This window comes from Muntiacus reevesi, chromosome 16 (assembly GCF_963930625.1).
Source record: "Muntiacus reevesi chromosome 16, mMunRee1.1, whole genome shotgun sequence".
Classification (NCBI taxonomy): domain Eukaryota; kingdom Metazoa; phylum Chordata; class Mammalia; order Artiodactyla; family Cervidae; genus Muntiacus; species Muntiacus reevesi.
This window is the reverse complement of record NC_089264.1, coordinates 42,553,654-42,575,182: the sequence shown is the minus strand read 5'-3', so window position 1 is coordinate 42,575,182 and position 21,529 is coordinate 42,553,654. Positions and strand designations below refer to the sequence as shown.

Genomic DNA, 21,529 nt, shown 5'->3' with positions numbered 1-21,529 from the left:
TCGATTTTGAGACCTTCATTTGTTATCTGTAGCACAGTAACACATTAAAAGGCTTCAATTTAATACATACAAACTAAAAATACTCATAAATGTTAGTTAACATTTATTGTTTAGTCTGTGCCAGAAATTGTTGTTAAGTGCCTTAACATGTATTAATTCATCAAATTCTTACAAAGACTCTGTGAAGTAGGTACAATTACTGTCAAGAACTTTTAAAACAGCATTATTAGGAAGGATAATGTCTCTTCACCTGAGGGAGAAAAACTATCTACCCCCGTTACCAAGCCAATTTCTCTTACCTAATGTCACGACAAGAGTACTCTAGACACAAATTCTTTAAAAACTGAAGCAGAGTTGATTTACTGACTACAGCACTGTGTTAGTTCCAGGTGAACACCAAAGTGATTCCGGTAAATAGACAATTTCATCAGGTTATTTCCCATTATCGTTACCACAAGATCTTGACTATAACTTCCTGTGCTACACCATCTCCTTGGTGCCTATTTATCTGAGCACAGCAGTGTGTACCTGTTAGCCCCACACTTCTCATCTGTCCCTCCTTCCTTCCTTCTCCCCTGGGGTAACCGTAAGTTTCTTTCCTACGTTTGCAAGTCTGTTCCTGTTTTGTATGCGGATTCACTGGTATTACTTTTTTTAGATTCCACATATAATTGATCATATAATTTTCGTCTTTCTCAGTCTGATTTACTTCACCATGTATAACATTTGCTACATCCACCCACATTGCTGCAAATGGCAATAGTTCATTCTCTTTTGTGATTGAGTACTATATTCCATTGGACTCTAACTTTACCATTAATTTAAGACTGTATAATTTTAAAAGGTGAATCTAAAAAGGTACATAATGCTTTTTCAGAAACTAATATAAATGAGCAAAAATTCTGAACTAGAGTTTTCAGGCTTCAGAGTACATCAGAATTGCCTGGGGGGTGGTGGCTTAGCTGTTCAGTCATGTCCAGCTCTTTGTGACCCTATGAACTGTAGCCCGTCAGGCTCCTCTGTCCATAGTAGCTTCCAGGCAAGAATACTGGAGTGGGTTGCCATTTCCTTCTCCAGGGGATCTTCCTGACCCAGGGACTGAACCTGGGTCTCCTGCACTGCGGGCAGATTCTTCACCGACTGAGCTATCAGGGAAGCCCCACACGACCTGTTAAAACACTAACTGCTGGACCCACGTTCAGTAGATTGGGATGGGTTCCCAGAAGATGCCTTTGGGCCAACATAACACTGACCCTAAAACAGACTAGGGAACCACATTTGGGAATCACTGCTTCAAATGATCAACAACGTCACTGCTCCCTGCCAGCACAGAAAAAATTAAGAGTTTATTGTATTTACAGACTGTACTAACAGTCACCTAATGTCAAAATAAACATCTAAAATAACTTACACAATCAAGTTTTATTATTCATATTATGCAGATAATATCTCCAATTTCCAGTAGGCTTTGTACTGCTGCCAAGAAGCTCCACCTGAGGGACAGGTGCTCACCACTATCACTGGGGCAGGAGCCCGCCCTGAGTCAGAATCTCCAGAATGGGGTTAATGCTGCCTGGGAGAGTCGGCACTACGTATCTGCTTTCCAAGGCAGGCAGAGGAAAAGACTTGGCCTTTTTCAAAAAGTAGCCTTAAGACTACTGCAGCAAAACTTTAAATCTTTGATTTGGATAAATAAGAGTTGAATACAGTTTGAAAGTTAAGATGTGAGTAAACAATGAGAGAACTTCCATACCTGTATTTCTGATGATGTAATCCAAAACAACTAATCTTTCAAACTGTGACTGAAACTGTTTTCTAATATTCTCAGGCAAAGGGTCAGCTTCGAATTTTCTAAGCCACCATTCAGCCTCCTTGTAACCTTCAACAAATAACTGAAAGGAACCAATCTATAATTTTAAGAATTATAGTTAGAAAAGAAAATACAAGAACAAAGGAATTACTTTTAAAATTTCTCAGCAGTACTGTCATAAAATACTTTATATAAACACAATAAGAAAAACTGAAATTAACACTAATTTATATAAGCCACATTTATCAAGAAAATTATTTTTATACATTAATTTAAAATAATCACATAAAGAATATATAGCAAAGGAAAAATGATCAATCCTAGACTTTTAAGGAGCATAAAAGCTATTTTAGGATAATTGAAAAAGAAAATACACACATGTCCTTGAGGTAATATTCTCAACAACAATGCTATTTTCTGAAAATATTTATTAAAATGAATTCAATCATGAAGACCAAAATCTGTACCTATCTTGGCTATTTAATAATAGTGTGATTTTATCTTACTGGAAAAATACATTAAGATTCTTTTTTACAACAGAAAATAACTTTATTTTTTAAAATGAATGAATTATTTGACTATGCAGCTTAAAGATCCTGTGATAAATTTTAAAGAATTAATCATAACCTCTACAATGGTTTTTAAAAAAGTCCTTTCCTTGAAGATATGTCTATGTTATAGGCTTCCTATCACTAAAATTACAAGCTGTTAACATTAAACAATTTTTTAAAGAAGAAAATACAAATTTAAATAGCACAGGACACGTAGATAATGGTAACCTAGCTGGCCTCCTTTGTCCGTGGGATTCTCCAGGCAAGAATACTGGAGTGGGCTGCCATCTCCTCCTCCAGGGGATCTTCCCTGCTGAGGGACTGAACCCAGGCCTCCCGCCTTGCAGGCAGGTTCTTTACTGTCTGAGCCATCAGGGAAGCTGGCTTCATAAATACAAACAAATCACTACAAAGAAAATCTATCTCAGGAATTCCCTGGCAGTCCAGTGGTCTATATGCTTTCACTGCTGAGGGGCTGGGGGTTCGATCCCTGGTTGGGGAATTAAAATCCTACAAGGCAGATGGTGATGCCAAAAATAAACATCTCTTAACACTTTATGTGACCTGTTGCTGGCATGAAATTTTAACGATTTCCTAAATGTTTTCTCTAAAGCATTCATAATGAGGTCCTAGTAGTCATAAATAGGGAAATTATTTCAGCATATGCAAGAAGTAACAGGCCTTGTCAATGTTTTCAAAATTTCCTGCTTACTTGGAGTACAATATTAAAGACAAGTTAACCATGTAGTTCTTACTCTAATTCTTTTATATAGATAAATGCATAGCAACAAGACAAAAAAATTGCAGGTTAAATATATTAAAAAAAATAATAAAAAGTCTAGTGCTTTTCCTAGAATGCTTTTCTCATTACCTTCACTACGCTTGCGGAGCTAGTTGCTTATCATCCCTTAGGTTTATTTAAAACCTATGATAAGGAAAAAAACAAAATCTAATATGTAGTGAGTAAACCTGGTTACTACCATTTACTATGTGCCAGGGACTATACCAAGTACCTGACATAAACTTTATCATTTTATTCTCACAACCCTAGTAGTTTCTATCATCCTCAATTTATAGAAACTGAAGCTTGGGGAATAAGAGACTCGCCCAAGGTCTCAGAGCTAACTGGTGAAGAGGCTTGGAGTACTGCTACTGCTAAGTCACTTCGGTCGTGTCTGACTCTGTGCGACCTCGTCCCTGGGATTCTCCAGGCGAGAACACTGGAGTGGGTTGCCATGTCCTTCTCCAATGCAGGAAAGTGAAAAGTGAAAGTGAAGTCGCTCAGTCGTGTCCCACTCTTCTTGACCCCATGGACTGCAGCCTACCAGGCTCCTCCGTCCATGGGATTTTCCAGGCAAGAGTACTGGAGTGGAGTGCCACTGCCTTCTCCAGGCTTGGAGTACAACCTAGGTCTAATTCTCGGCCTGTACTTTCAGCTGTAACTTTATAAAGCCTTGGGTGCAATCTCCTCTCGGAAATTCCTCAGCTCTCCAAATTGGGTTAAAAATATCCCTCCTCTACCCACTCTAAGCTCTCCGCACTGAATCATCATTAACAGCTTTATCATATTGTGTTGAGACTGCTTGTTACTACAAGCTATTGAAGATGGGAAAACCGCTTTTACTAATATACCCACAGCCCACAGCACAGAGCCTAGAGAACTCAGGTAATACGTGATGAAGTTTGTTGAAGTTTGTGTGTGCTTCGCTGTGTCTGACTCTTTGTGACCCCCATGGACTGTAGCCCGCCAGGCTCCTCTGTCCATGGGATTCTCCAGGCAAGAATACTGGAGTGGGTTGCCAGTTCCTTCTCCAGGGGATCTTCCTGACCCAGGGATTGAACCTGTGTCTCTTGCACTTCCTGCACTGGCAGGCAGATTCTTTACCACTGTGCCATCTGGGAAGCCCAATATGTGATGAATTGCCCGCTCTCTGCCCCCGCCCGCTCCATAAAGCGCATCACTGTAACTTACCTTAGGAGGAAGTCCTATCCGATGAAATTTTCTACCTACTTTTGGCACTTTCTCCAAAGCATACTTTTTGCCTCTAGATTTTGCACGGTCAATTGCACTGTAGTTAAACGTCTCACTGACAAGCCAAACCACCTAGAAATGTACAGTTTAGAGAAATGGCTATTAGAATTTGCATTATTATTGTCTATTTACATACACCATGGAACTCACATTAATGCTGTAAATGAGTGAAGTTTAATGCTATACTAAATGCCCCTGAGAATCTAAAACAGAAAAGCTGAGACTTTGCAAAGTTAGTTAAATGGCACACATGTATTTCTTTCTGAGAGAAATACAGCCTAAAATTGGCCAGTGGAAGAAAGAAGTATGTAGAATTAGGAAGGAAGATTTTGAGAACTTTAAGTAAAAATGTATAAAGGCCAAAAAGAAAAAGACAGGAATCTTCTGAGTATGTTAGTTATCTCTACCTTCAACAGAATTTCTAGATCACTGATTTTTTTCTGCTTTCTGAATGCTGGTTCTTTCTCCTCTTTTTGTCAGCATCATCTCAGCTCACATGAGAAAGAGATATTCCCTTCGATATTCTGTGTGTCTACACTCATTGGAAAAGATCCTGATGCTGGGAAAGACTGAAGGCAGTAGAAGAAGGCGACAACAGAGGATGAGATGATTGGATGGACATGAGTCTGAGCAAGCTCCAGGAGTTGGTGATGGACAGGGAGGCCTGGTGTGCTGCAGTCCATGGGGTCACAAATAGTTGGACACAACTGAGTGACTGAACCAAGTGACTGACACTGGAATCAATTTACTAGTCATTTGTGACTCTGGATTACCAACCGCGACTTTAAATTCTGTAAACTAGAAGTACATGATAGAAAGAATGCCTCCCTTACTCTTGTTTTTGGTACAATGCCCAGATGAAGCTTTTCGTCCACAAGGTAGGCACCAGCTTCAGAAAGGTATCCCTGGTTAGGAAGCAGGCAGCCCCTGCCAAAGCAGCAAGGGCAGCAGACCTTGTGAACGTATTTGGTCCATTTCGGATTCAGGTGACCGTAAGGCTCTTCTGATTTGGGTTTAAACACACCAATAATTTTCTATATAGGAAGAAAGTAAACACTTTGTTAGACTTTTAATATAGAGAGATGATAATCATAAAAAGCATTCTGGTTTATTTCTACTCTTCCCACCACAGATTTGGGCATAACCCTTAACAATTAAGAGTTTTAATTCCAGTCTCAGTTTTACACTCATTCTCATTCAACAATCTAAAATCAATAATCTTTTGAGCTAGTGATTTTCAAACTGTGCTCTGAGAAACCCTAGAGAAGGTGAGAAGAGAGGGCTCCGGGACCCCATCCTCTGGTTTCACCCATTTTACATAATGGACGCCCTAGTTTAAAAAGAGTTCTGCTGATTTTAAAATGTTTGAAAATCAGTGACCTAGGTCAAACAGTGCTATTATTCAACATCTATTAAATATGCTAATTCTATGCTTATTCATTATCTACTTTCCCAGGAGGTGTGCATTCTAAAAGGACAGGGGACTTTCTCTGTGAGGGCTATATCACCAGTACTCAGAACAGTACCTGGCATACAGCAGGCATTCAAGCATGTGTTAAATGAATAAATCCAATGACAAAAAGCCATCTCTAAGATACAAAGGAAATGATAGGATATAGTGACATCTATGCTGCTGCATTCTCCTTTTTTCAATTTTTTTTATGAACCAATTTTAAATAAATTCTCTCCTCTTAAAAAAAATTGCTCATGGATGTCTAAAAGTCTTTCCCCATCAAGCATATATACCCTGTTAGAACTATCTTTATTATTGGTCTGATAAAATACATTCATATTAAATTTAGAAGCTGAATTATCCTTAGACAAGAAAAAAAAATCTCATTATAAGTAAATAATTGTTTTATAATGCAGTAGTCTAAGTCACTAATAAAGAAGTCAACAAGAACAAATCAAGAAATCAAGCTTAGAATAAAGATTGAGACATTGACACTACCTACATATATATATATATATATATATATATATATATATATATATATATATATATTAAAATCTCAAAAAGACTGTTTTAAAAAATATAACTTCAGTCTATGAAAAAATATTTGGGTAGAATTATAATCTGTTTTTCCTCCTGAAAAAAGAACTGCTGGCTATGCATCATTCAGAAAGCTTTTAGAAATGATAATGCAAATTTTTGAAAAATTCTAAACTGAGTTGAACAAAGTCCATATCAGTGTCTCTTTTCTGCCTTAGGATTATTCTTTCGTTCATTTCATTTTGTCACATTCCAATGCCTTCAAACTTCAAACTGCCCAGGATCCTTCTCTGGTATAATAAAGCCGGAAAAAATACTCTGAGGGTAAAAGAAAACTCTGCTTAGTTACTGCAGAGGATGAGATGGTTAGATAGCACGCGACTCAATGGACATGAATTTGAGCAAACTGTGGGAGATAGTGGAGGAAAGATGAGCCTGGCATGCTGCAGTCCATGAACTCACAAAGAGTCAGATACAACTTAGCAACTAAACAACAACAAGGATTTGTGATATAAACCCCAGAAATCCACAGCTGAATGTTAAGTATTCAATAAATACTTGAAGCCAAATATTAAAATAATAAAACGGAAATTATACAAACAGCTCTAGTTTTAAATAGTAGAGGGCTTTAGTTAAAAATAAACTGACCTTTATTTCTGAAAAGAGGGTGCAACCAGATTTATTAGGAAAATATCTTCAAAAACTCACAATGACTTCATATTAAAACTAGTGTTTTCCAAAAGGTCTGTTATATATAGTAGCTCTATGAAATTCTCACCCTCTTAGGATCCTTCACAAAGTAACTTCCACTTGAACCTTGAGAGATTCTTTCTGGATAAACTTCAAATTCTATTGCTTGCTCCGCTTTCAATATAATATCGGCAAATTCTGGATCATCCAAAAATGTGTTCAACTCTGAAGAATCAACAATTATTGCATTAAGAAAAACATTAATACAGAATGCAAAAAAGAAGAAAGGCCAGCTATGAGAATGCTCACAACATAGACCTGTAATACTAGATTTAGGTTACTAGTGTTAAGACATTTAAGCACAGAAAAATGTAGACTTCCCTGGTGGCTCAGATAGGAAAGAATCCACCCGCAATGCGGGAGACCCGGGTTCAATCCCTGGAATGGGAAGATCCCCTGGAGAAGAGAATGGCTACCCACTCCAGTATTCTGGCCAGGACAGAGGAGCCTGGAGGGCTACAGTCCATAGGGTCACAAAGAGTTGGACACAACTGAACGACTAACGCTTTCACTTTTTTTCCATGGAGTGTGTCGATGTCTTTTTTTTTGTTTTCTAACCCCACTTTAAGTATCAAGTTAAGACACAAGGAAAGCAAGATTTCCTACGCTGAAAAAAAATCACACAAATTCCTTGTGTTAACTTGAACTCCTCCCTCCCAGTGATTTTGTTCTTCATCCAGCCTCAGCCTGCATTTGCAGTCATTCCTCAGATATATCATCACCAATACCTGCAACCACATCACACTTAGCATTTCAATCATCTTCTATTTTCCTAGTTCACTGCCTCTGGCATCCTGAGTCCAAAAATTCTTTCATCCCACTAGGACCTTTAAAGAACTGATCTACCAAACACTGTTCACGGGTCTTTACCCACTTTGTGTCCCTCCTTGACTAGCATCACTAAAATCACTCTCTTCTTCCCACTCCTCATCATAGTTACCTGTAAAATCTCAATCCTGGTTAAATCCAACTGTCTACTGACTATGCCTGTGCCTGCACAGCTGAACTTGCCAAACACAACGCCCAGTGTCTTCCCTTAAATGCCTGGTGTCTCCCCTTTAAAAAAAAACCCACAAACCTCAGCAGGACTCTTCATGTTGTCTGGGGAGCATACCACATTCCTGTTAAAGACTGAATGCTTGTGTTCCTCTGAAATACATCAAGGCCTTAAACCCCAATGTGATCATATGTGGAGGGGGACTTGGGGGGAAGTAATTAGGCTTAGATGAGGCCACAAGGGTGGGGATCCCACGATAGAGTTAGGCCATGTGAGGACCCAGGGAGAAGGCTGCCATCTGCAAGCCAAGAAGTGAGCCCTTGCCAAGAACCTGATCATGCCGACACCCTGATTTTGGACTTCCCAGCCTCCAGAACTGAGCAATAAAGTCTGCTGTTCAAAAGCCATCGAGGCTAGGGCATTTCATTATAACATCCTAAACTAGGACAACTTCCCCAGCACACAGACTCTCCCAGTCTTCTGGACAACTACCTCATACCCTCTCCTCTCCTCACATTCCCAACAACTCTTTCATCTCAGCAGATGATCAAGCTTCCTATTTCAAGAAGAAAACAGAAGCAGGCAGGAAAAACGATCACCTGCCCTCAGCATCATATTTACCCCTTCACATTATCTGCCTTCCGCTTATTACTGTACAGAAATGATCCAAAACCTAAGTTGACTCTTCCACTTTGTCTACTAGACTTCTCTGTCTGACTGTGCGCTTAGCTGCTCAGTCGTGTCCGACTTTGCGACCCCACGGACTGTGGCCCGCCAGGCTCCTCTGTCCATGGGGATTCTCCAGGCAAGAATACTGGAGTGGGTTGCCATGCCCTCCTTCAGGGGATCTTTCCGACCCAGGGATTGAATCCAGGTCCCTCACATTGCAGGTGGATTCTTTACCATCTGACCCCTACCAGGGAAGCCCTACACCAGGGCATTTCTTCAGCAGTTCTTTCCTGAATTAGTATTTCCCTCATTACTGGATCATTTCCACAAACACATAAAACTTGACTTGACTTCACTTGATAGCCAAGATGCTATTTCTCCAGGTTGTCCTTCCATTTCATCGGCTCCTCTTTTTCACTCTCTTGTGGGCTTATTTTCATTTCCCTAGCAGCTTTGAACTTTGAACATGAACTTTGGAAACCCAGGTTCAGTTCATGGTCCTCTTCTTCCTCATTCGCACTGATGACTTCCAGATTAATATCTCAAGCCTGGACTTCTGCCCTGAACCCCAGACTACTATACCCAGCTTCTCCACTTGTATGTTTAGAAGACAGCTCAAACTTTACTGCCTCAAACTCAATTCATTTTCTCTCGACTGCCTCACTCCCGGTATTCCCTGTATTACTGGCAACTCCAAATCTTCTAAATGCTCTTGTGAAAAGCCTTGGAATCATCCATGACCTCACTCTCCCACCCTTCACATACAATCCATCATCAGGTTGTGTAGCTCCACCTTAAATGAACATCCAGAATCTAACCACTTCTTATAATCTCCATTCCTTCCATGTGATTCAAATCACTATCAACTCTAGCCTAGATTGTCACAAGAGTCTCTTAACGGGTCTCCCCTCTATACTCAACAGGAAAGCTATAGAAGCCTTCTAAAACCTAAGTCAGTTAATTGCCTGGCGGTCTAGTGGTGAGGACCCAGCACTTTCATTCACGGGGCAGCCCAGTGACTCTCCATCTCATTCGAAAGAAAAAAATCGCAAGTTCTAATATTGGCCCCCAAGACTCCACCCAATCTCCCCTAACCTCCACTTTATTCTTCTGCTTAGCACTTATCACCTAACCTGTCATATAACTTAGCTATTTTGTGAGCTCCAAGAAGACAAGTATTTCTTTCACTGCTACATACCCAACTTTTTACAGTTCCTGGAACATAAGAGGCACTCAATAAATATTTGCAGAATTAATAACTAATCATTTAAAATGGTAGACAAGTTAAATATTCACATTTTTCTTTGAAAGGCATATAAATGTTATTACATGTAAATCTTATGAAAATTCAAACTATAAACTTTCATTAATTTAAAACTTGCCTTAATTCAAAACTTGCCTTAATTTAGACACAGAACTATTATTTACTAATTTTTAAAAGCTTATGCTGAGAAAAATATTGCAAAAAGGGCCCTTGGGCATATTTAACCTACTTAAAACAATAAATAATCCAAGTATTTAGTCATGTTCATAAAATTGAGATACTATTTTCAGATCTAGTCCATGAAAATTCTTAAGAATGAAGGGAGAAACTTTGTCTTTCTCATTCTCTGTGTATCCTAGCACCTGGAAGAGGGATCAGCATTTAGTGGGTTCTTAATAAACATTTAAATGAATGAAGTATTATTTATATGGCAGAATGTGCTAATAATTACTACATTAATCAAATGATACTTCTTCTAGGTCAAGGCTCGTAACAAAAAAGAAGTCAGAAAGTTATTTATCTCAACTTTGCTGATATATTTTCTATAATACATCTCCAGCAGGTGGTCTCTGGGCCAATGTTTAAACACTTTCAAAGAGAGATATTCTTTTTTTTTTTTTTTTTCCTTTTTGTGTTTTTTTGAAAATAAATATAAAACTTTTCTTTTTCAGAAACAGGTCTCCTTGAAGCTTCACCCAATGTACTAGACTTGCTACCTGGAGCAAAACAAAAGTCTACTTACTCCTCTCTTCCCAGGGAGAGGCCTTCACACAGTTGCAGACCATTTCATGCTCCCCTAAGATTCCTCTATTCTCTGCCTCCTTCCACATGGAAGTGTTCTCAGGTTTTTCAGCATCCGAGTTGCCCTCCGGCTTCATGCTTCAGTTTTCCAATGTGCCTTTTAAAAATATGGTCTCCAGAATCGAGCAACTCATTGCAGAGAACAAAGACCGCTCTCAGTCTTGACACTATACCAAAATAAGAAGTACTCTAGTATTACAATCGTTGTTTAGGAGTCCTGTCATACTAATTCACGTTGAACTGGCTAAACTCTTGGACCACTCTTGGTCTCTCCCATCCTGTACTAAAGCAGTTCTTTTGGAAACTATGTGCAGACTTTGACTTTACTATCACATGTTTTCAGGTTGCTTTAAGGGTTAAGCTTTATGAGTTCATCATAGAACCTGCCTTTGTTACTCTCATGGAGCCCACGATCATACTCAGGACACTTCATAATTCAGCTTCAACCCAAACCACAACCATTCCTATAGTCAGCCAGCATGTTTTCAATCCCTTTCTCTTTAGCTTGTCCTTTTGCTGAGAAATTCTTTTGGATAAACGAGACTATCTCCCTACATGAAAACTGGCATTCTGTGAGGATGGTCTGCATTTACCATCACTGTCCAGAAAGGCACTTGGAAGACAACTGGTCCTGTCTAATTACTACCGGAAAAGGAAAAAAAAGCAACACGATTACATATCAACTCTTCTAAAAACCAAAATAATCATTTTTAAGTAGATTTTTCTGATCCATAACTCAAAATTACATCCTACAACTTTTATTTTAGTTACTTAAATGCATATTTAGCCATGAGTTTAACTTGGAGAATACATTCTAAGTTATACCACTTCAAGATATATGTGCAATGGAGATTTGGTTTGAAGGTTTGCTGTCATTGTTTGGTATGATTGTTAATAGCTGAGGGGCTTAAATAGCTATATTTTCTTTAAATTTTGTTAATATTACGTTTACTCCTTCTAAGGAATAAACTGTGAAACTTTGATTTGTCTCTGTATTAGAAAATATTCAGATTTTCTGAGGAGACTGTCAGTTCTACCTCTGTATACTCCCTTTGGGACTCAACCTAAGGAGCGGTGGCCTGCCTTCCAGTCAATTTCCAGTCCTATTCAAAATCCTCACTTATCACAAGGCGTCCAGCCCACCCTCTGAACTTTTGCCCATGCTGTTCTGATGTACATGCCAAGTTTCTCTCCTATGGCTAATTTTTATCCATCCTTCAGCTCCATCTGACCACTTGTAATGCTGTAACAAAATGATCTTGGTCCCAGGAGGGCAGAAATCTTTGTTCTGTTCTGTGATATACGCCAAGTGCTTAAACCTGTGCCTGACACATGGCAGACCTTCAATAATGGGAGAAGTATTTATCAACAAACCGTTAACCACACTTAAGGGCTACAGCTGATCCTCTGGTAAGTAGAAATGAAAATGGATTAAGAGAACCCATTGTATAACCTGTTAACAACTACTTTTATATAAGTATGCATAGCAACTTATCAAGTTCTCATTTTATTTTTTTCATTTATTTTTATTAGTTGGAGGCTAATTACAATATTGTAGTGGGTTTTGTCATACATTGACATGAATCTGCCATAGAGTTACACGTATTCCCCATCCCAATCCCCCCTCCCACCTCCCTCTCCACCCGACTCCTCTGGGTCCTCCCAGTGCACCAGGCCCGAGCACTTGTCTCATGCATCCAACCTGGGCTGGTGATCTGTTTCACCATAGATAATATACATGTTTCGATGCTGTTCTCTTGAAACATCCCACCCTTGCCTTCAAGTTCTCATTTTAAATAAGTAAATCAAGATGAACTCTTCCTCAACGAAGGGCTGGGAATATATCTTACCCACTGGCCAGAATATCTTCTAAAATGTAAAGTAGCCGGTTCACAAGTTTGATGATCCGAATTAAACTGGAACCCTCAGGGGTGCCAGTGCTATTCAAGTCTCAAAATGGTTGCTATTTCCTCTGCGAAATCTTCCTTGGCCCCTATATCCAGGGCAGGGCTCCAAGGAACTGTCAGCGTTCCCCATGAAGCACATATATCCTGTTAGAACTGGCTCTTTTAATTGACTGTTTCCTCCATTAAGTTATAAGGTTACAAGAGGACAGGGCTGGTGACTGGACCTCCACTTGGTATCTGGTCACCACTGTTTCCCTAAGGGCTGGATTTCCACTGGCGCCTGAAGGCACGGAAACATTTGCTGACTGAATGATGGATCTCTGCAACAAGTGCATTCTAATCAGTGGTTTGAGGAAAACTCTCCAACACACTGATACTCACTACTTTTCAAAAGCTCAGTTTTGGAAGATTGTCAAGACCCATGAGATTATCTATTCTTCTAATACTTTCCTCTAAATTAAGCCAGACTATCAGCATCTTGAATCTAGATCCAGCAATACTGATAACATCACCCACCAGAATTACTTCCACTGAAATGAACTTCAGGGAAGTTGTATGAAACACTCTTATGAAAGTCATCACTTTTATTACCAAGATATTACTCAGCATATAGTCTCTTCTTCAGGAGAATACCTAACAGTTTATCCTTTACCAGTTTTGTTTTGGTTCAAATAACTAGTCTGTTTTAACTTTATGGGCATAGTGATTGTGTTTCTCTCAAGCTGCCAGGTCAGTAATCTTAAAAATCAAATTCATGCACTTGTTAATTTTGTGTAGTCTTGTTCTGGCCTCCATCTTATTTATTTCACTACTCTTACTTCCCATTCTCATAATTTTTCCTTACTTTTAAATGACTTTATTTTGCTCATACATTTATAACCCAGCATGAATCATTAGATGGCTTATAAACACACACTTTCTTTTACTTTGGTAGCTTGTAAATTCTAACACCATTCTCTAATCACTAGGCTCTCCATCAAAAACTGATAAGTGCTTCTGGTTTATATTAACTGGAACCTTCAATTCACCTCTGTGTTTCTTTAAAATGAGAATTTTAAAAAGTGCTCATATTATAGGGTTGGTTATAAATTAATATATGTGAAACACATGCACTATGCCCTGCACATACTGTTTTGTGGGTATTAACTATTATTATCTTTACTACTCTCCAACTCATTGATTAAAATGACAACTAGCAAAAGGAATACCACTAATTCTTCTACTTTGACACTGATCCAACAACCCGATGTTTACGCTGGTTCTAGACTTTGCCACATGCCTTGTTCAAGTAAAGATAACAGAGCTAGGCCATTCTTCCACTGGTTAAGGTACATAAAGCTCCCATTTACATACACAAAATAGTTAAGTTTGATAAATGATGCGAATATCAATCTAAAGACAGGAATATCTTGGAACTAGAGAGGTGGCTTCATGGAAATTGGATGGCAAAGGACAAAGGAAGTTAATGAATTCAAAAAACAATGACTTAATTATCTAGTTAAATTAATCAAACTTTTTAGGAGAATGGTTTGAAATTTTAAAAATTTGGTAGTTCAAAACTATTTTTAAATCCATTAAAAATAAGACCTTGGTAAATAAAGGTAGCAATTATTTTATAACAGTTGGGGATCTATAGCAAAATGCAGGATATGAAAGAATTAGGTTCAGTCTGGATTTTCCACTTTCTGGACCTTGACTTTGGCTTACAGCTGAAGTTCTATCAACTACTAGTCATCGAAGTTTTCATTCATTTCCCATCCTCATACCCAGGATGACTTAACCCAGCTAACTTGCTGTGCTATTGTAAGAATTAATGAAACATAAAAAAAAAAAAAAAGATAGTTGCTCAGTCATGTCCAACTCTTTGCAACCCCATGGACTGTAGTCTGCCAGGTTCCTCTGTCCATGGAATTCTCCAGGCAAGAATACTGGAATGGGTAGCCATTCCCTTTGCCAGAGGATCTTCCTGACCCAGGGATTGAAACCAGGTCTCCTGCATTGCAGGCAGATTCTTTTGTGGCTCCCATCTGAGCCACCATGGAAGCCTTGAAGATCTCAGAAAACTATCAATTGAGATATAAATGTTATTGCATTTAAAAAGGTTAAAATTCTCTTTAATAATCCATTTGTATTCCAATATTACACTCTATCCTCACTTTTACTTTTTCTAGCTTTAATATCACTTGTTTGCAAAACCTTACCTTCACAGAATAAACACATTTTCAAGGTTTTAGGATCTTTTAAAATCTAGCTACACAGGTAGCTTTGGGTAGAAAAAGGCAAGTTTGCCACACAAATCTCAGTGACTTCACAGACAGGTTTCTAGGTAATATATAACATTATAATCGATGTAGCTTGGGTGAATGTAGATCCATTTGTGATCTGGTTCCAAATCCATGTTTGTTTGTTCTGTTAAATGTTGTACTGTCGATGCATCCAAAAGTTAACATTATAATGGCAACTGCTGCTGCTAAATCACTTCAGTCATGCCCAGCGCTGTGCGACCCCAAAGACGGCAGGCCCACCAGGCTCCGCAGTCCCTGGGATTCTCCAGGCAAGAACACTGAAGTGGGTTGCCATTTCCTTCTCCAATGCATGAAAGTGAAAAGTGAAAGTGAAGTCATTCAGTCCTGTCCGACTCTTCGCAACCCCATGGACTGCAGCCTACCAGGCTCCTCCGTCCATGGGATTTTCCAGGCAAGAGTAATAATGGTAGCTAGCTGACCTGTAAGTCAGACCAGTTTGTTAAAGCTTTCTTCATTAAAGTTTGCTTCCCTTGGGTCTCTTTGATTCATTTACTCTACCATTTGACCATAGCTACAACTAGAGTAACCTACTCTATCAAGTGCAGAAGCCCCACTAGTGTACCAGTAGAATATGTAAAATCTAACTACTCCACAAAAACTTCGGCAGCGTAATGCAAACTACATTTTCTGTGCCTTTTCTTTAAGCTGTCATGTGCCGAGCGATATTCCAGGCAGAATGCAAACATAACCTCATTTAAACCATTTAAACCATCCTTATCACCAGCGAGCAAGGGTTATCAGGACCATTTTACAAAACAAGCCTGTCCCAGCGCTACCTAGGACCCTTACAAGTCTATTCTGTTTTTCAAATTAGCCTAATTCAACCCATCTATGTCAAAAAATTACATTTACCAAAAATACCCATGCCTGCAGCTTCGTGCCTAAATTTTACTACCTTTCAACATTTCAATAATCCTCTTTCATCTGAGGCTGTCAGTCTGCTTAATAGTGAAAAAGGTTTTTCCTTTTTCTGTATAAAAATAAAAAAGTCTCGAGAAAGAAAACTTTGCAAGAGAGAAAGCAGGTACAGAAGTTCAACTGCTTCTGCCCCCTCTGGCTAATGTCACAATAGCAATAAAGTTTTTGAAACGTGTCCCAGTGGCAACCGGATATTCTTGCTATCTCTTGAATGTCATCCACCTTGCAAATTCACGAACTTTCTTGGTAGTTCAGAGTTCTTAAGTCAAAACTTTAAAGCCAAACGTGAGCAAACAACTTAGGTCATTTTACAGTGTTAAGATTTCCTGTCTGATTCCAAAAGTTTAGGATCCCTCTTAGGGGCGGCCCCAAGGATCGGAGTTTAATGACAACCTCGGGAGTCAGGAGAAGCAGCCTATAAAGCCTCCGGAGAAGGTGCGAGTAGACGGGGGAGCGGGGATGCGGGAGAGAAAGGCGAGGTGACCAAGGTGTGAGAGACAGCTGAACCCTCGGCCAGTGCTCGGGACGAGATGCCTGGCGAACAGTGTTTCCTACTAGACAAGGGCTAGCGGGCGACAGAGAAAGCAGCCGGGGGCAGCGACCCGAGGAGGGGCTTGAATGCTGAGCGCGGCGGAGAGGGGCACTCTGGCAGGGCGCGGGAGGAGGGAAGAGCCGGCTCGCACCTGAACCCACGGGGCGGCTCCGGTCCAGATTGGTGGGCGAGCTCCGCTGGCGCCCCAAGCCCGGGGAGGAGGAGAAAGACGCGTCCAGGGGCAGAAGCAGCAGTTCCCGGTCGCTGGCCTGGCCAGGGGAGGCCGCACCTTCCTCCCCGGCAGCCGTCTCCAGCCTCACGGCGCCCCCCGGAGCGACCTTCCGCCGCTGGGCCCAGGCGACCCGCGGCAGCAGCGGCTCCCGCTCCTCGTCCTCCTCGTCCTCCTCCAGGCTCCCGCTGCCGGCGGACTCTGGCCTCCCGGGCTCCGAGGCCTCCGCCATGGCCTTCCCCTGTGCCTTCCGCGCTGAGACCGACTCAGAGAGGCGAGGCGTTCGGGTCTGGCCTCGGCATCGCGGGGAACCGGAGCCTCCGGGTCAGACCGAAGAAACCTTGCTAGTGCACTGTCCAGCTCGGCGCCCGCCAGGCGGTTGCCCCGCCCGCCGGCCGAGCCCCACCTCGCGCCTACCCCGCGCCTGCGCGGAAGTGCGGGGGCGCTGTGCGGGCCCGGCCGCCACCTGTCTCCCTAAGCTGGGGAAGGCGCCCGGCGGGGCTGAAGTTACTGCTTGTGGAGCGCGGGGGTGGAAGTTAATCCACCTTTGCAGAGGTGCCTCTCTCTAACCCAAATCGGCCTCTCCCGCCCCTGCAGAATTCTCTGTTCCCCACAATGTACACCTGTGTATTTCTTTGTATGACTAACATATGTTTCCCCCACTTAGAAGTCCCGGAGAGCCAGGGCCTCGTCATTTTTTCCCAAACATTCCTGATATTGTAGTTTACATTTTCTCTTTTTAAATACCGGTTAATCTAGCTAGAAGTTTATATAAATTTTTAGTTTTTTTAAAAAGCCATCTATGGGTCCATTGATTATCTGTTCTCTAGTTCATTGACTTTTTAATAATTTTCTTCTTTTTTCTTTTTTTTTAATATATGTACCTTGTTTGGGTTTTGCTAGGTTTCTTAATTTGTAAGTTTACCAAATTTGTAAGTGTACCAAATTTGGGGAAATCTCAGCCATTATTTTTTCAAAAAATTTTCTACTCCACTCTCACTTTCTATTACTATTAAAGATGATTCCTATTAAAGGTACTTTAAGCTCTTTAATATCGTTTTAAAGATTAGTATAGCTCTGTCCATTTTTTTTCAATAGTTTTTATCTCTGTATTTCAGCTGGAATAATTTCTCTTAATCTGTTTTTAAGTTTGCCAACCCTTCAGCCATTTCTAATTAGCTGCTGGACCGACCCAGTGAATTTTTTATTTCAAAATTTTTACTTTTCAGTTCTAGAATTTCCATCCCCCCTTCTCCTTTTAGAATGTCTTTATGTTTGCTGAGTTTTTCTGCTAACTCGTTCCTATGACCATATACTTTTTTATGTCCTTGTATGTATGGTGTATCAGTTCAGTTCAGTTCAGTTGTCCAGTCATCTCCGACTCTTTGCAATCCCATGGACTGCAGCACACCAGATTTCGCTGTCTATCACCAACTCCTGGAGCTTGTTCAAACTCATGTCCACTGATTCGGTGATGCCATCCAACCATCTTTCCCTCTGTTGTCCCCTTCTCCTCCTGCCTAATTTATAATAACTGTTTAAAATTTTTTGCTAGCCACTATGGAGAACAATATAGAGATTCCTTAAGAAACTAAGAATAGAGTTGCAGTATGATACAGCAATCCCACTCTTGGGCATGTATCCACAGAAAACTCTAATTCAAAAAGATACATGCACCCCAATGTTCATAGCAGTGCTATTTACAATAGCCAAAACATGAAAGCAACCTAAACCTCCACTGACAGATGAAATGGTTAAAGAAGATATATATATACACACATAGATACACACACACACACACACACACACACACAGAATGGAGTATTACTCAGCCATAAAAAAAGAATGAAATAATGCCATTTACAGCAACACAGATGGACCAAGAATTTATCATCCTAGGTGGAGTAAGTCAGACAGAGAAAGACAAATATCATATGATATCATTTATATGTGGAATCAAAAAAAATGATACAAAAAATTATTTATTAAATAGAAATAGACTAACAGAAATAGAAAACAAGCTTATGGTTGCCAAAGGGAAAATGTGAGGGAGGGATAAATTGGGAGTTTGAGATTGACATATACAACTACTAAATAGAAAATAAGCAATAAGGACTTATTGTATAACACACGGAGTTACATCCAGTATCTTATAAGAATCTATAATGGAAAAGAATCTGAAAAGGAGATATATATATAAAATCACTTTGCTGTGAACCTAAATAACACAACTTTGTAAATCAACTATAATTTTTAAAAAGTCTTTGCTAATTCTTACATCTGAGTCATCTTGGAGTCAGTTTCTATTGACCACCTTCTCTCTAAACTATGACTCAAACTTTCCTGTTCCTTATATTTGCTGATTTTTTTTATTGTGTACTAGATATTATAGATGTATATATATGCATATTGTAGAGCCTCTAGATGCTACTGTCCTTCCTCTGGTAAATGTTGATGTATTCTAGTAGGTAGTTAATATTTACCCTGTGCACACAGAGTTTAGGAGTCAACCAAGGATTTTGGCAGAGTGTATCTGTCAGCTTTGGAGTTCTTTTCCTCTACTACTCTTTCCTTTTCAGGAATTTCATCTTCAATTTCCAGCTGCTCTGGAAGCCCCAGGCTCCATTCTCTAATTCCTTAAGCCATTAATATCATAGTTTTCTGAGTTACAGCTGCTTTTCACAGTGCAGACTGAGCAATGCCCTCAGATAAAAAGATGTGTGAGCATAAAATCACACTCATTATATTTCAATTCATTGAACAGTGGCCATCCCTTAAAATTCCACCTGCCTGCTTTGGGTTACTTTTCAGCATCTTCAAATAATAATTGCTTTTATATTTTATCCAAAGTTTATAACTTTATCTATAAAAGGCTTAGTCTGATATAACTTCCTATGACATATTTTTACAGAACTGTATCTTTTAGTTAGGTGAATGGCGCTGGTGCTATTTTTTTGGTCCGTAGTTCACGTTAGTGGGCTTTCCTAGTGGCTCAGATAGTAAATAATCTGCCTACAATTCAGGAGACTCAGGTTTGATCCCTGGGTTGCAAAGATCCTCTGGAGGAGGAAATGGCAACCCACTCCAGTATTCTTGCCACCGAGATAATCCCATGGACAAAGGAGCCTGGCAGGTTATAGGCCATGGGATCAGAAAGAGTTGGACACAACTGAAGTGACTGAACTCACATGCACACGTTAGTAGAAGAATACTACTTACTGCTAGATAAGACAGGATTCAGCATTAATTCTATTTGTAGATATGAACACTGAGAAAATATATTCAAATAAATAGATGATTATGGTGAATGCTTTGAAATAGCAATGTCACTCAAATTTTTGATCTTTTAAGATATATGCTAAAAGTCATATGGCACTCTATCGTCAAAAATTATTTTTTATTATCTATCATCAGGCAATTCATTTAGGTCCTCTTTTGTTTAAGTTGTTCACTTTCTTTCATGCAAAGAGTCGGACATGACTGAGCGACTGAACTGAATTCACTCTTTTGGCTATTTAATTTCTGGCAAGTATACCAAAAAGGCTTTTAAAAGACTTATCAGTTATTAATAATTGTTCTGTAACTCTTTCAAGACACTATTTTTTTAATTGAGTTGAGAAAATAAAAATATTAACGTATCTATAGAATTTGGGCAATACAGTATTATTATTTGTTAAAATACTTTTATCTTATCATGAATTTTAAGTATATTTTTGCCAAAACTTTAGGACTACAGATTTGGTTCATTCAATGTATGCAAAGAAAGGTCTAACTTAAAAGTTAATTGGTAAAGCCAGTATCCACTATCGAATCAGTCAGCCAAAGCAAGTATTTTTCTTCAATCCATTATAGCTCAGTTGGTAAAGAATCTGCCTGCAATGCAGGAGACCCTGGTTTGATTCCTGGTTCGGGAAGATTCACTGGAGAAAGGATAGGCTACCCACCCCGGTATTCTTGGGCTTCCCTTGTTGCTCAGCTGGTAAAGAATCCGCCTGCAATGCGGGAGACCTGGGTTCGATCCCTTGGTGGGGAAGATCCCCTGGAGAAGGGAGAGGCTACCCACTTCAGTATTCTGGTCTGGAGAATTCCATGGACTGTATAGTCCTTCAGGTCACAAAAAGTCGGACACGACTGAGTGACTTTCACAACAACAACAAATACAGTAAACCCTGTAGGAGGGCGTGGCAACCTACTCCAGTATTCTTGCTGGAGAATCGCATGAACACAGGAGCCTGGCGGGCTACAGTCCACAGGGTTGCAAAGAGTCAAACATGACTGAAGCAACTTAGTGCCAGCACACAAACATGGTAAAATATATCCCTGTGTCAACCTCTCAGTTTTAAAATTCTAAGGCTCTGCTGCCTCTAGTATTTCTCACAGATATTTCTTTAACTTTGTTCCCACGGAACATTTCTTTAGGAGTCCATTCTTTGATAGTAGTCAGGGTTTAGAAGATGCAAGATCTTTATTTTTTTCTAATTTTAATTGGAGGCTAATTACTTTACAATATTGTGGTGGTTTTTGCCATGCATTCACATGAATCAGCCATGGGTGTACATGTGTTCCCCATCCTGACCTTCCCTCCCACCTCCCTCCCCATCCTATCCCTCAGGGTCATCCCAGTGCACCAGCCCTGAGCACCCTGTCTCATGCATTGAATCTGGACTGGCGATCTGTTTCACATATGATAATATACATGTTTCAATGCTATTCCTTCAAATCATCCCAACCTCACCTTCTCCCAGAGTCCAAAAGTCTGTTCTATACATC

General features: G+C 39.9%; 1 protein-coding gene across 3 annotated transcripts in view; it reads right to left on the bottom strand.

The window, feature by feature from the left end:
- The window catches only part of PI4K2B (phosphatidylinositol 4-kinase type 2 beta), a 29,527-nt gene extending 12,399 nt beyond the window's left edge, over positions 1 to 17,128 (bottom strand). Inside the window, exons 1-6 of one of the 3 annotated variants that reach the window (XM_065907408.1) lie at positions 16,682 to 16,799; positions 10,809 to 11,034; positions 7,165 to 7,301; positions 5,227 to 5,427; positions 4,334 to 4,465; positions 1,754 to 1,907 (exon numbers count right to left, since the gene is read on the bottom strand). In XM_065907408.1, the coding sequence (XP_065763480.1) occupies positions 1,754 to 1,907; positions 4,334 to 4,465; positions 5,227 to 5,427; positions 7,165 to 7,301; positions 10,809 to 10,944 (760 nt within the window). In that variant the 5' untranslated portion in view covers positions 10,945 to 11,034; positions 16,682 to 16,799. Of the gene's footprint in view, positions 1 to 1,753; positions 1,908 to 4,333; positions 4,466 to 5,226; positions 5,428 to 7,164; positions 7,302 to 10,808; positions 11,035 to 16,681 lie in introns of all 3 variants that reach the window. The other 2 variants (XM_065907406.1, XM_065907407.1) reach the window with 2 other exon arrangements.
- Between the last annotated feature and the right edge of the window lie 4,401 nt (positions 17,129 to 21,529).